Source organism: Psittacula echo (assembly GCF_963264785.1).
Source record: "Psittacula echo genome assembly, chromosome: 11".
Taxonomy (NCBI): Eukaryota; Metazoa; Chordata; class Aves; order Psittaciformes; family Psittacidae; genus Psittacula; species Psittacula echo.
Window position 1 is genome coordinate 15236655 of NC_137746.1, and position 14963 is coordinate 15251617.

A 14963-nucleotide genomic window follows, 5' to 3' on the forward strand; every position below is an offset into this window, starting at 1 on the left:
GCAGGTTTCCAATGTGCAAGTGCTTCAAGACCTCCATAGGCAATGTTGTGTCTATGAAGATAAAATTCCTCCTCTGGCAGGTTGGCTGCACCTAAACCCTTTCATTTAAAGCTCAGAAAGAATCCCAGACTGGTTTGGGTTGAAGGGACCTTAAAGCTCATCCAGTTCCAACCCCTGCCATGGGCAGGGACACCTTCCACTAGAGCAGCTTGCTCCAAGCCCCTGTGTCCAACCTGGCCTTGAACACTGCCAGGGATGGGGCAGCCACAGCTTCTCTGGGCACCCTGGGCCAGCGCCTCAGCACCCTCACAGGGAAGAGCTTCTGCCTAAGAGCTCATCTCAGTCTCCCCTCTGCCAGGTTAAAGCCATTCTCTCTGTCAGTTTAAGAGCATCGGTTATATTCAATTATTGCAGCAGTATCCCTCAGCTTCTGCATGATGCCACTAGCACCCAAAGCAGATGTAACTGCTATTTACTGGTGTGAATCTGGCTCCTCTGAACCTCAGCTGCTCTCCAGGCTCAAGAGCAACAAGGGCACAGGGGCCACCCCAACCTCACAGGGGTGCAGAGGTGTCCTGGGTGCACCACACGCTCCACATCCATCACAAGGCACAAAGCAGTCCCACCACATTATATCAAGGTCCTCATCACACCTGGAGGTCTTCAAGTGCTGTTTATCATTGTGGGTTGGTTTGGTGCTAGCTGGGAGCCAGGAGCTGCACCGCACAGCAGGAGCAGGGGCACAGGGCAATGCAAAAGTGATAAAGGAGAAGTTGTTTCAAATCTAATAATGAAAAACCAACATCAGAAGGAGAAGAGCTCAAAATGAGGATGACTGAAGACACACCAAGATTTGGCCTCATCAGAGTGCTCAGGGCTTACCAGGGGAGCAGGACTTGGTCTCATTCTGCTCTACAGTTGCTCCATGGGGTGGGAAATGGTGTTGGAGGGTCAGGGCACAGAGATGGACAACAGGATGCTCACCGAGGTGGATGCTCTCTCCCAGCTCCCTCAGGGCACCATCCTCAGCAGGAGAGTGGCTGCAAAACCTACATGGAACAAGGAAAAGCCTGGCTGCTTCTCCCCATCCTGGGCTCATGCTCAACTGTCCCAGTGTTCAGCCCTCTTAAGCCAGGCATTGCTTCTCTACACTCTCTTTTCAGCCAGAAAAAGCCTTTCCTTAACCCATCTCTGTGCAGTCAGTGCTTCAGGAGCTGGGTACAGGCACACAGGGTGGCCCAGGACCTGCAGGGACTGAGGAGGCTTTGGGGGGGGCCTTTCTCAGGAGGAAGGAAACGATTCACCCTCTCACACCAAACAGCAAGGAGGCAAACCTGCAAGAGGGGGGCCTGGCTCACCCTGTGCTCATCTTCTCCAGGCAACCAGAAGGTAACGCTGGGTCAATTGACTCTACACACGACCCATTCGCACCTCCCACCCCAGTCAGGTCCCTTTTGGCTGGGGCGCTCATCCTTCATCACAGCAAAGGTTTCTCTGTGTCTCCTTGTAGCCTCCTCCAGCAATGCCCTCCTTGCGCCGGGGGGGCCCAAACGAGCCACATCCCTCCAACCAGCCCCAAAGCTGGAGGGAGGCGGGCGGCATCACCCCAGCTCAGCGCTGCGCAGCGTGCAGTTGGCTGCCTCCGCCACCAGAGCCCACTGCTGCTCCACCACCGGCTCTGCGGTCCCACGGGCAGGGACACCGAGCACCGAACCCCAACGAGAGGATCTGGGATCACCCTCACCCCAGCGCAGAGGTCCCGGTGCGGGTCTCAGCGCTGCAGGGGGGCTCCGGGTGATGCCTCAGCTGCCCTCATCCCCGCCTGATGCACCCCTCAATTCCAGGCAACCCTGCAGCATCAGGAGCATCCTGCAACCACAGCTGCATCCCTGCTGAATGCCCCTGGGGGCTGTGTGCCTCTGCAGGGGTTATGTAGGTGCTGCCCCGCAGCAGGTGAACACCCTGATTAGAGACCTCATTGCTGCTGCTTTTAGAAGCTTCCACAAGCAGCAAATCAGGCTTTGAGGAAAGCAGCTACCTGCAAAGTCTGTGCCAGCTCCGTCTCGCTGTGCTCCAGCACTCCCCTGTGCAGAGGGTGTGATAAGGAGGGTTATTGTTGCTCTGAGCTCATATGAAAAAGATTATTGTTAAGGAGAGGAAACAAGTTACAAGTGAAATAAATTGGGATGAGCTCAGTGTTTGAATAGAGAGTAACACTGATATGGGAATTTGCATGCACAGCCTCTGCCACTCCAGGGCCCGAATGCCTTCTCTGACAGCTGCAAAGAGCAACCCTATAAGCAGAGAGCAGCAGAGCTGGCCAAATGTGAGAGAGGAGAATCTGTAACAATGGTGGGGTTTTGTGCAGGAGAAGGCAATGAGGAGCAAAGTTGAAGAATAACCTTTGGTGTTCTGTACGAGAAAGCTGCAAACAACTGGCACTTGCTTATAACGGCAAGTTTGCAAACAAAATACATGGAAAAATTCCTAAGGCCAGGACTTCAATATGAGATATATCCAGAAAAGGTCACATAGATGGAGAAGAGAAGCTGTGGCTGCCCCATCCCTGGCAGTGTTCAAGGCCAGGTTGGACACAGGGGCTTGGAGCAAGCTGCTCCAGTGGAAGGTGTCCCTGCCTGTGGCAGGGGTTGGAAGTGGAGGAGCTCTAAGGTCCCTTCAACCCAAACCATTCTATGAAGAAGGGGCCGCTGACAGCTCCTGGACTGGGCTGGAAGGTTCAGATCTGGGGAAAACTGGAGCCCCATCAGCACCACATTCACTTGCAGCTTTATTTGCTTTTAGTTTGACACCCTGGAGCCCCTGAGCGCTGGCAAAGCGCTCTGCACCAGTGGGGTTTCTCCAGCTCCCTCTCTGTGTAAGTGATAGATCTAGGGCACAGAACGCTGCAACATAAATCAGACTATTATGAGTCCCCAGCGGCTGCAAATCAATGAGTTCTACTGATAATCACCCATTTTATCTTTCTCATTATTAATATTTAGACATTTTTAATCTTTCCTTTGCAAACACAATGTTTCCCCGCTGTGCTTGTCCTTCAGCTGCTCTGCAAGCTCCTGCTTCTGCACACAAAGGCTTTGCCTTGAACCAACCTGCTCCCAGATCTGAAACCCTACAACCACAAGAGCTGGGCGATGACTCCACCAGTTCCCCCTGATGGGTGACACCAGGTCAGGGCACAGGCAGTGCCCCTGAGACACGGCCTGGGTACCACAGTGCACAGCGTGTGGGGGGTTCTTAAACTCTTGGACTGAGCCCCCATCCTTGCTGTGAGGGAGCAGCTGGGTTATTACAGCCGGGATTATCTCACCGAGCTGGGAGGTGCAATCACACACTGGAGGGAAGGGATGGGATCCAGAGGGACCTGGACAGGCTGCAGAGGTGGGACCCTGCGAACCTCATGGAGTTCAACAGGGCCAAGTGCAAGGTCCTGCACATGGGTCGGGGCAATCGCCAGCGCAGAGGCTGAGGGAGACCAGATGGAGCAGCCCTGCAGAGAAGGACTTGGGGGTGTTGGTGGATGAGAAGCTCCCCATGACCCAGCTTCAGTGAGCGCTTGAGCCCAGAACCCCCCCGTGTGCTGGGCTGCACCCCCAGAGCGTGAGCAGCAGTCGAGGGAGGGGATCCTGCCCCTCTGCTGGGGAGAACTGGATGAGCTTTAAGGTCCCTTCAACCCAAACTGGTCTGGGATTCTATGGAGCTACAGGTGTCACTCGGAGACGCCCCTGGAGGGTGTTCAGCTCCTCAGGTGGTGCTTGCTAATCAGGGAGGCATACATTAAAAAATAAGCCCTCTGTTAACACACAGAGCGAGGTGGGACTCGCAGCGATTTCCAGTGGAAATGACACACCTTATTTCCCCTGACAGAGGCGTGGAAAAGCTGGTAATGCACTGTCACCTCTGGAAAACAAAAGGGGAAAAATCAAACCAGAAAACACCGCCCCAGAATTAATATAAATTAAGTTTATTGTAAAGACCAGAATTTCCCAACAAGTCCAACTACTACTTGGCTTTAAAATAAGTGAGAGGAAGGAGGCTGGAGCAGCTGCTGTGCCAGAAATACCTCCAGTGTTCAGAGGAACAGGTAAATGACCTCGTTTCTCATCCAGCAGCACACAGGGGGATCTGTGCCAGGGATGCAGCTTAAGACAGCGTGGGTCTGCCTTTTCTGGCCATGCCAGCCTCACCATCGCTCCCTCCTCAGATGGGATGTGCCCTGCTGCTTCCAACACTGGATCCGGTCTCCAGGTCCCTGCTTCCCTTGGCACAGGGACAGCACACAGTGAAGGGGACAATGAAGGTGACCACAGTGAAGATGAGCTCAGGTCTCCCCATCCCTGTCATTGAGCACAGAGATGCTGCAGGCTCTGCCCAGAGATGCACACGTTCCTCCACCAGTGCCAACACCTCCAGATGTTCAGCCAGCTGCAAGGGGTGGCAATGTGCCATCACCACCCCTTTGCTTATCCTACGTCTCCTCTTCTCTCACCTGCTTCCAAAGGAGGACCAGACACCTTGTCCTCCGCTGCTGGCTCCACTGTGGAAACACCATCATGGGTTCAGGAGCTGCCTCCTCTCTTCTGGCTGTTTGCAGGAGGGAGGACAGTGTTTCACCCCTCCAACAGAGGGAAAGGGGCTGTGGCAGGGAGGAAAAGAGGGGCTGGAGGCTTTCTCATGCTGTAGGAATGGCATAATGAGGACACTGTGCATGTGGAAACATCTTTAAGCTGGAAAGCAATTCCAAGGTGTTGTAACTTCCAGCTCCTGCCAAGGGGATGAGCACAGGCCTAGAGCTCCCCAGCTGGGACAAGGACCAAGAGCTCTCCCAGCCACTCCCAGACAGCGTGGGACAGGTAAAACGAGGGCGAGAAAAACCAGAAGAGATGCTTATGCTGTCCCATGTAGGATGACCCAGCCCCAGAGCCTGGGCTGGGGACAGCAGCACCCCCAGGCTGGACTTGTGGGGGCTGAAGATGGGTCAGCACAGTGACACTCAACCCCCCACTGAGCCTGCCTGGGGACAGACACAGTCCTGGGGAGCAGGAACCGGTGAGTCCCGGGCTAAGCCAACATCCCAGCCACTGGCCATCCAGCGGGACACGGTCCCTCCAGTCCTGCCCAGGTGGCCCATCACAGGTACGTGATCTCGATGACATTGGGCTCCGCGCTCGCGCAGGTGAGGTGGTGCTTGCAGGGGCACTGGCAGCTCACACCGGCCAGGTCCCACGGGCAGGGCTGGGCAGGCAGCTTCTTCTGGGAGCCCAGCTTCCTCCAGTCTGTGAGGTGCACGCCGTTGTCCATGTCCTGCGGCATGGGCTCGTGGTACAGGGTGATCTGCACGGTGCGGAGGTGCGGGCCATAGTGCACCACGACGATGATGAAGACGGCCAAGAGCACGAAGATGAGGACGATCACTGAGATCATGGGCAGGGCATCGGACTTCTTCGTCACGCTCCTGATGATGGTGATGGGGGTGAAGGCGGCCACGTCCTGAGGCTCAGGCTGCCTCAGCTGGCTGCTGGGAGCGGAGGTGTTCATGGCTGAGCAGACTGACCTGGGGCAGGGAAACACAGGGTGGAGATGGGGTGACCACTGAGCAGAGGCCAGCTGATGTCCTGGTGTCCTGCCCTCGAGTTGGCAGCTCCCTCCTGCACCTGCAGCTGCCAGGGAACGGGGTGGTGCTGTAAGTGCCTGTGGGATGGGGTTAGTTTATCTGAGGTTGTAGGATGCTGCCCTGGACACATTCAGCTGAGGGTGATGCTCTGCGTCCCCTCATGCTGGACACCTTCAGTGGGGGGCCCTTCCTTCTCCACGACCTCACAGACTCACAGAATAAACCAGGTTGGAAAAACCTTAAAGATCATCAAGTCCAAGCATTCCCCCAGCACTCAAAACCCCACCGCTAAACCATGCCACTAAGGGCCTCATGTACATGGTTTTTCACCCTCCCCTCTTCACCCCCAGCTTCACAGTGTTCATCCAAACCCAAACCCCACAGGGACCCAACCCCACCAAAACACACCGTGGAGCATCCCCTGCCACAGCCACACAACCCCATGGGAGCCAGCACGGGCAGGGGGGAAAGCAGGGAGGAAGAGCCCCGCAGTGGTACCTCGGTGTCCCTGCTGCGTGGGAATCATCACCTCCCGCGGGACGCTGAGGGCAGCCGAGCCTCCGGATGGCTCTGGGCTAGGTACGAGCAGACTCACCTCGGAAGCTGCCACGTCACGCCTGGGCCCCGCACCCCCCGGGAGTCCCCGGTGCAGAGGAGGAAGCAGCGGCTCATCCCGCGGGTGCTCCGGGTCACTGCCACCCAGCCCGGTGCCACATCAGCGCCGCGCCCCCTCCCACGGCACGGCACGGCACGGCACGCACCCATGGCTGGAAAACCCCTCCTCTCCCAATGCGAGACAAGGGCCCTTTGTGCGGGCAGAAAGGCCCCGCCACCGCAGGAAACCTCCCTCCTCCCATGTGTGAAAGGTGGGGTGGTTCAGAACCCACGGCACCCTCCTGCACGTGAGCTGTGGTTCAGAACCCACGGCACCCTCCTGCACGTGAGCTGTGGTTCAGAACCCACGGCACCCTCCTGCACGTGAGCTGTGGTTCAGAACCCACGGCACCCTCCTGCACGTGAGCTGTGGTTCAGAACCCACGGCACCCTCCTGCACGTGAGCTGTGGTTCAGAACCCACGGCACCCTCCTGCACGTGAGCTCTGCACAGCCCCACAGAGCATCCACTCAGCGCTCGGGGCTGGAAGGATGCTCACCCCGAGGGATGGGGCAGCTCCAGGGTTGATTCTTTCTGCCTGGGGGTCCCGCTGCTGTGGAAGGACCATTCCAGTAGCGGGGTGAGCCCATGGCGCAGCTCTGAACACTGGGACCTGCTCGTGGTCAAAAGCAGGAGCCAGTGCCAAGCAGCGCTCACACATCTCTCCCTGCACACAAGCTTGCAGGGATGCTCTCAAGCTTGGCAGCATCTATCCCTGCATGCAAGTAGGTACCATCCCTCTGGTCCAGAGATGCTGTGCCTAGTCCAGGTCCTCTGCCACCTGAAGTGACCTTGAGCACATCTCAGAGCAGAAAAGCTGGATCCTTGGGTGTTTCAGCCACTACAAAACACGTTTCCCCATTTTTCCATCCCCAAACAACACTGCTCTTACCTGGAAGCTCTCAGCAGATAAGCTGGCGTAAATATATGGGCTTTGTCTTCCCTGCACATGGAGAGGATGGGGTGGGAAATACCTCTTCCCCCATCCAGCCCGGCATCCAGAAGAGATTTGCCCGCACGTTAGAGCTTCTGGGAAACTGCACTCATTTCAGGATTCAGTAAAACCTTAATCTACAGCATAATCTCTGAGCATCACATCTGTGCCAGGGAGAGAGAAAACGATGGGGGAGGCTGCTGACAGAGGTTTTGTAAAGGCAAACCTGCTGTGGGATGCTGCCTGCTTTTGGCCTGATGGTTTGCTTGTGGGTTTGGAGGTGTTTGAGGAGACCCACTGAAATACAAGGTACTGCACAGCACAAAGGAGACCTCTCCATTCCTGCTGCCTTCTCCCAGTCATGGAAAGCAAAGACATTGCCAGCAGCATAGATCACCCCCGATGTGTTGCGTGCAGTAAAGGATCAGCTCCATCGCCCTCAGCTGAGGCTCTGCAGCTTTCAAGGGGCTGGACCAGCCCCTGGAGCCAGGAGACACCGTGCTGGGGATTTGCATCCTCAACACCTGCACAGACCCTCCAAGCCAGGTGGACGCAGGCACCTTTCCTACATGGGGACACCAAGACCCTTCTCCTCCCCCCAGACATCCATTTACATCTAACCCAGGGCAACTTGTTTACCTCTGAAGTTCAACCTATGCCAGCATGGGATAAACAGGATGTGCACAGACAAGTGCATTGCAAGGTTGGGGATAAAAACCAAATACCCCAAATCCTTTAGGCTGGATGGGGGGCAGAAATGGCCCAGTTTCCCAGTTTCTTCTCTTGGCAAGGAACTGGGATTAGGATAAGCCAAAGTGCTGTGTGCTGCATGTCTTGCAGAGAAGGATGCTGCTGCCACCTGAAAAATAGCATCCCAGAGCCAGTATCCCAAACCCAGAACATCCTGGTGCCCACACTCACTGGAGCTGCACAGGGAGGTACAGGGCACAGGGCATCAAACAAAGCATTTCCCAAAAACCCCAAGCACCATAAGGCAGCTGCCAAGGCCCAAGGCAGGGCAGACCCACTGTGCCACTGTTCTCCCCCGCTACAAGAGCTGAATCCCCCCATCAACTGATGGCGAGGTTTCCTTTGCATCGGCAAGCGATGTCTCACATCCTCTCCAACCATAATGGGCTAAAAAACACAGTTCCCCTGTGGATTCAGCCCGTTTCCTTCTATTCTTTAACAGGAAGCTCTGCGAGAGTCAGCCCAGGCAGGCAAATCGCTCCTCACCCTCTTGTCCCTCCCGGGATGGACAGAGCCTCAGCAGGGCTGCACAGCCACAAGCCACAGAGAAGATGCTGGCTCCGTCCATCCATCCGCTCCTCTGGCTGTTTGGCTGCGTGCTGTTCCGAGGTGAGGTGCTCCTCAGAGGCTGGATGGGTGGATTTGGGGTGCCCCGCTTCATGGGGGGCACCAAAGGGAACTGCCAAAGGTTTGAACGTGTAGTAGCTGCCATGGGAAAGCTCAGCCTTTAGATTCAGGGGTGGCAGCGGTCAGGTTGATGGGAAAAGTGTGGCTGTAGCAGGGTTACAGGGTTTACTTGGAAGCACTGGAATGAAATAACTTGTGCCCTGGTTAACAAAAGGAGTGTTTCTGCTGTGTTTTGTGATGCTGAGGCATTTTGTTATAAGTGACTTTACTCTTATTTGACAAAAGTTACAACATTTAAATGTACAGGATGTTGTTTTCTTCAATAACCTTTTTTCCTTGACCCATTTTAATTTTTCCTCTCATCAATATAAATACAAAAACCATGTGCAGGACTCACACGGACCATACCTCGTCCTTATTGTAATAACCCTGCTCCTTTGTGATAACTGTGCTTTAAGTTCTCTTTCCCACGTGAGTCGTGGTTTGGGATGACGGAACGGGTTTCCTGCTCTGAAGGATGACAGGTTGTTTTTTCCTGCATCATCAGGCACCTCTTGCTTTGCTGACAGCTGTAGTAGCTGGGAGCTGAAACACATTCAAAGGAATAGAGGCTGAAACAGCATCACTGATTCTAATAGACAAGCACTTAACAAATAATGTGTCTCCAATCCAAAGTTTTTATCATTAAACCATACAAGTTGCCTATGGATTACAGCTGCTGTGCTGGTAATAATGGCAGCTTTAAAAGGCAGAGAATGTAGAAACCAATTCAGTCAGTAGCTGTGTAATTCTGAGCAGTAACAGCACATGGATTGGAATATTCCTCCCTTCATTAGAGGGCAATACTGCTGGCTTCAGCAGAGGGGTGAACTGTGCCTGATATGAGGCAGAAGGCTTCAAGGCCCCTTGGCCATACTGTGACACTCCTTAATGCCTGCTCTAAATGCTATTTTTCCCCTTGAAGCTAATTGGGATGGTTGGTGTGGGGCAGGAATACCCAGGGGTGGTCAGGCACCTTCTCTGCATCAGGCTGAGATCCAGTCCCCCACCAGCGCAGGACCCTGGCTGCTGCAGCATCAGGTGGAAGGGATGCCATCTTCCATCCTCGGTCCTGAGGGCATCACTTTGTCCTCTGCACTCTGCTTGAACTCCTGGGGCAGAGGCTGTTCTCACCAAGTGTGTGCCTGGCAGCCAGTGCTGGACCCCAACAGGGTCCTACAGATGATAACACAGTGCTGGTGCTCGCTGTGCATCCACTGATGCTGCAGTTGCACCTCTCTGGCTTCAATCACAATCACCATCCTTCCCCCCCCCGATCACGTATGCTGTCTCACTTGGATTTTTGCATTGATCCAACAGTTCTGAAATGGCTTTTTTAATTGTATGTGTAATTTTATATCAAAGGCACTAAGGGGGTGTAGTACTTGGGGAGAAAGCTTCTATGCAAGGCAAGGATTAGCAAAGGGGGCAGAGGCAGGATCAGTGATGCCACTGGTTCCCCAACACATAGGCAGCTAGAGAAGGGAATGAAGGACCTCAGAAGAGCTCAGTGGTCTCCCTGCACCAAAGGAGAGTGCAGGGAGAGACAGAATTTGCTTTGGCTGGAAACTAATACCTGCCTGTTCCCACACAGACCTTGTTGCTGTTGTTGTTAGCCGTTTCTTGTCTTAATTTTGTTCATTAGTCTATTAATAAATTTATTAGCACTTCATTTCAACTTCTAAACTCTCACAGTTATTTCCAAAGGAAAGTTCAAATACTGTTCCTGTGAAATTGCCCAAGTGGGAAGGTTTGCAACATTCCCAACCTGGTTTTCCTCCCCCACAAACACTTAACAGTAATTTTGTCCAAACAAACCTCTTCCTATGAATCGTTTCCATTACAATGGGCAGGCATTTTCCAGACAAAAGAATTTCACTGAAAAATTCCTTCTCCAAGCTGATGAGAACCCAGCAGGATTTTCCCACTGCTCTCCTTACTGTGCTGTGCTACAGCCAGTGAAGGGATAATGCCACAAGAAGCACAGCATATCAAAACCATGTACATCCAATATATATATTTGATCTAACCAAAACGGGGTGCAGCTAGAGGACAGACCTTCAGCTAGCAGAAGAGCTTCCAGATAGAGTACTCACATCTTTCAACCAGGGCATCCAGTACATCCTGAAGCTGATTCCTTGGCCAAAGGAGAAGCCTACGCAACCCTGACGTGGTGAACAAGGAAGGGAAAGCAGGAGGCGGTTAGGAGAAATGTTTGTTCACAACACAAACTGCTCCCTTCTAGTAACACAAAACCCTGCAGATGACGCTGCAAACCTGACTGAAGCAGCCAGGGATGGTTTCCAGGAATTATGTCCCATTTACAATACATGAGTCAACACCAGGTGTCCTTGGAGGGGATGGTGCTGGTAACCCAACACCAGGAATGCCAGGAACTGCTGGCAAAACCAAGGTGTGGGCTTAAGCCCAAGGCTGGAAAAGGGAGATCTTTATCCTGTGTAGTATCTCAGCTAGGTGGTCTCATTACTCCACTTAGGAGAGGAGCCCACCCAGCATGACCAGACCACCACAACAAGGAGGAACCCCCCTTTTGGGCTTTCTCATAGTTATGGGTTTCGGGGGTGCTGGTTTTGCCTTTCAGCTTCATCATCCTAGCATAGCAGAAAGGATCAAAGTCCCCTCCAGCACCTCTTGGCTGAGGTGGTGTTTGAAGATATGAAAGGTTCCAGGAGACTTTGCCCCTCATGCCAGTAGCTCATGAAAATGCTACAAACCTGAAAACACCAGGGATGTGGTTCAATGGCTCTGCCTTGCTAGCAGGTGGATTTCACAGGTTAGGAGAAACTTCTTAACCATTGCTGGTAAGAAACCAGTACCTTGGAGCCCAGTACCTGAGATTCAGGGTTTGCTGGTCTCAGCACAGAGATGCTGCGAGGGCTGGAGCAGCTCTGCTCTGGAGCCAGGCTGAGAGAGCTGGGCTGGGTCAGCCTGAAGAAGAGAAGGCTCCTGAAGGGGAGACCTTAGAGCAGCTCCAGTGCCTAAAGGGGCTGCAGGAAACCTGGAGAGGGGCTTTGGACAAAGGCCTGTAGGGACAGGACAAGGGGAATGGCTTTAACCTGCCAGAGGGGAGACTGAGATGAGCACTTAGGCAGAAGCTCTTCCCTGTGAGGGTGCTGAGGCGCTGGCACAGGGTGCCCAGAGAAGCTGTGGCTGCCCCATCCCTGGCAGTGTTCAAGGCCAGGTTGGACACAGGGGCTTGGAGCACCCTGCTCTAGTGGAAGGTGTCCCTGCCTGTGGCAGAGGCTTGGAACTGGATGAGCTTTAAGGTCCTTTCCAACCCAAACCAGTCTGGGATTCTATGGAGCGATTTCCCCCTCCGAAACCCCTGATTCAGTGTCAAACCCAAGGAGCAGCATAGGCAGAAGGGCAGGACCCACATCACCAGCACTAGAAAGAGCAGCAGCAAACCCAGAACTTTAAAACAAGCAGGTTACAGAGGAAACTGTAACCATGAAGTAGCTGGGAGGGTGAAGCAGCCTGGTAGAGCCAGCGTTTACTCTCCAAACACCATGAAGCAGTAATGGTGCAGCCAGGAGAAAAGACATGCTGCTTTCCTCTTCCATTAGCAACCACTTTTAATGGAGAAACCAGACCTCACCACACGATATGGTGGCAGAACCCACTCCATACATGCAGTTCCTCACACTGTTTGTCTCCTGGCTTGTTTTCTACATTCAAGTGGTTTTTAATTGACTTCCTCTAAGACCTGCTTCCAGCAGAGCTCACCACAGAGGAGCACAGAGCATGATGCTCCCAGAGGATGCCCAGGCCTGGGCACTGCCCTTGAAGAGGAACACAGGAAAGCTGAGATTGATTTTAATTGCTGATGAGATCCGGGTTTCATTCCTGGCTCTTTAAACTTTCCGTAACACTTTGGCCAAGTCATTACAATTCAGAACCACTTGGAAGCAAGCTCCCAACCCCCCCGTGTTACTTGGGAATTAGACTCTTAAATACCTCTGCGGATCTGGGACCTGATTGCGACTGTCAGTTATCCAGCCTGCATTACAACACTTTTCCTCTCTCCCTCACAGTTCCCACCTTATCTGCTGCACGACCCTTAAGGCAGAGGCAGCTTTTTTAGGTACTTCATAAAATGGGACCTAGGCTTCTGCAGAGCTCTCTGCTTTCCAGGTTTCCTAATACAGGGTTCTTTTTTCCTGTGAAAGCCCTAAGAATTGGGTTTTGCTGCTCTCTGCTGCTTCCACAGCTGCTGTGTTTCACCCAGGAAACAGCTGCCCCTGCTTTAAGCGGTTGGTGTGTTTCTGTCATGGGTCATTTGACAGAAGTGAGTTGAAAAGTCTGATTTTAGGCTGCTGGGTCTCTTTTCTGAAAGCATGTGTTCATGTGACCTGTAAGCAGAGGTTGTACAGCAAGGCATTTGCAGTTCTCTGCCATGCAATGCAGAACATCACCACAGCTCCCCCAGCACTGCCAGGGAACACAAGAGCAATACAAGTCCAGGATTACACATCACTGAGGCAGATGGTTCCTGTCCATCACCAGTTCTGAGAGGACAGGACCAGTCCCAGGTCCTGCACCTTCATACTCATGCCAGAGATGTCCCCTGCAGCTCCGTACCTCTATGAGCACAGACTGGACAGCACAAGCCCTCCCAAAGCCAGACCCAAACCTTGCTGAAGCAATCTCAAGAGCTGGCCCAGATCTCTGCTACAGCAGTGCTGCTATAGAGGCTCTGACAACATTGGGGGGTTTAAATGTCAGTGCCTCTCTTTGGTCTGCAGCTGGGGAAACCATGCTTTAAATGTCTGTGATTGTCAAAAATAATACCAAAGCAGAAATACTTAAAATTTACCTTTCTGTTGGTTTACATCATTCCCTTTCTGTGCTGAGGAGCAAGCGGGGTGAGCTCTGGGAACATCACTGTGAGAGAAAGTCCCATGGAAAGTCCTCTCTGCTCTAACACTCACATCTGATCTCACGGAACTACTGCAAGTAACAGAAATCCAATGTTCGCCTGCTCATCCTATGGAAAAAATAATCCAAAAGCAGCTAGCACCAAGTTGAAGCTGAAACGCACCTGCAGCTCTGATGCACTCCTGTGCAGCCCTGTGGATAATCTTAGAATCACAGAATCATAGAATAGTTAGGGCTGGAAAAGACCTTAAGATCATCCAGTTCCAACCCCCCTGCCATGGGCAGGGACACCTCACACTAAACCATGGCACCCAAGGCCTCATCCAACCTGGCCTTGAACACCGCCAGGGATGGAGCATTCACAACTTCCCTGGGCAACCCATTCCAGTGCCTCACCACCCTCACAGTAAAAAACTTCCTCCTTACATTCAATCTAAACTTCCCCTGTTTCAGTTTGAACCCGTTACCCCTTGTCCTATCACTGCAGTCCCTAATGAAGAGTCCATCCCCAGCATCCCTACAGCCCCCCTTCAGATACTGGAAGGCTGCTATGAGGTCTCCACGCAGCCTTCTCTTCTCCAGGCTGAACAGCCCCAACTTTCTCAGCCTGTCTCCATACGGGAGGTGCTCCAGTCCCTGATCATCCTCGTGGCCTCCTCTGGACTTGTTCCAACAGTTCCATGTCCTTTTTATGTTGAGGACACCAGAACTGCACACAATGCTCCAAGTGAGGTCTCACGAGAGCAGAGTAGAGGGGCAGGATCACCTCCTTTGACCTGCTGGTCATGCTCCTTTTGATGCAGCCCAGGATACAGTTGGCTTTCTGGGCTGCGAGTGCACATTGAAGCCGGCTCATGTTCAGTTTCTCATCAACCAACACCCCCAAGTCCTTCTCCGCAGGGCTGCTCTGAATCTCTTCTCTAGGATTACTCCCATCCAGGTGTAGGACCTTGCACTTGGCATGGTTAAACTTCATAAGGTTGGCATCAGCCCACCTCACAAGCGTGTCAAGGTCCCTCCAGATGGCATCCCTTCCCTCCAGTGTGTCAACCAAACCACACAGCTTGGTGTCATCGGCAAACTCGCTGAGGGCACACTCAATCCCACTGTCCATATCACTGACAAAGACGTTGAACAAGACTGGTCCCAATAATCAGGAGCTTCCCATTCCAGCAAGAGCAGAAAGCCATGCTTCCCATCATAAATCCCTTTGCAAACTCCCCGTCTCCACCTAGAACTGCATAACCCAGCTATAAATCACTTCCACCCAAACAAGCAACAAATATCTTGGCCATGCTTACATTCAATGGCGAATCCTTTGAATGGCTTTGATGTTTATTGCAATTCCAGCTGTGCTGGCTGCATCCCGGTTATTATTGTTAGCTGTTTATACAGCCAGGGCCTGCCGTGGATGGGAGCAGGGGCTGT

General features: G+C 53.1%; 1 protein-coding gene across 1 annotated transcript; it reads right to left on the reverse strand.

Moving 5' to 3' along the window:
- Positions 1 to 5148: 5148 nt before the first annotated feature.
- Positions 5149 to 5556, reverse strand: SMIM33 (small integral membrane protein 33; the record flags this gene model as incomplete). Its single annotated transcript, XM_080627099.1, has 1 exon — positions 5149 to 5556. One exon carries the CDS (start codon positions 5554 to 5556, stop codon positions 5149 to 5151), a length of 408 nt encoding a protein of 135 aa, XP_080483225.1.
- Between the last annotated feature and the right edge of the window lie 9407 nt (positions 5557 to 14963).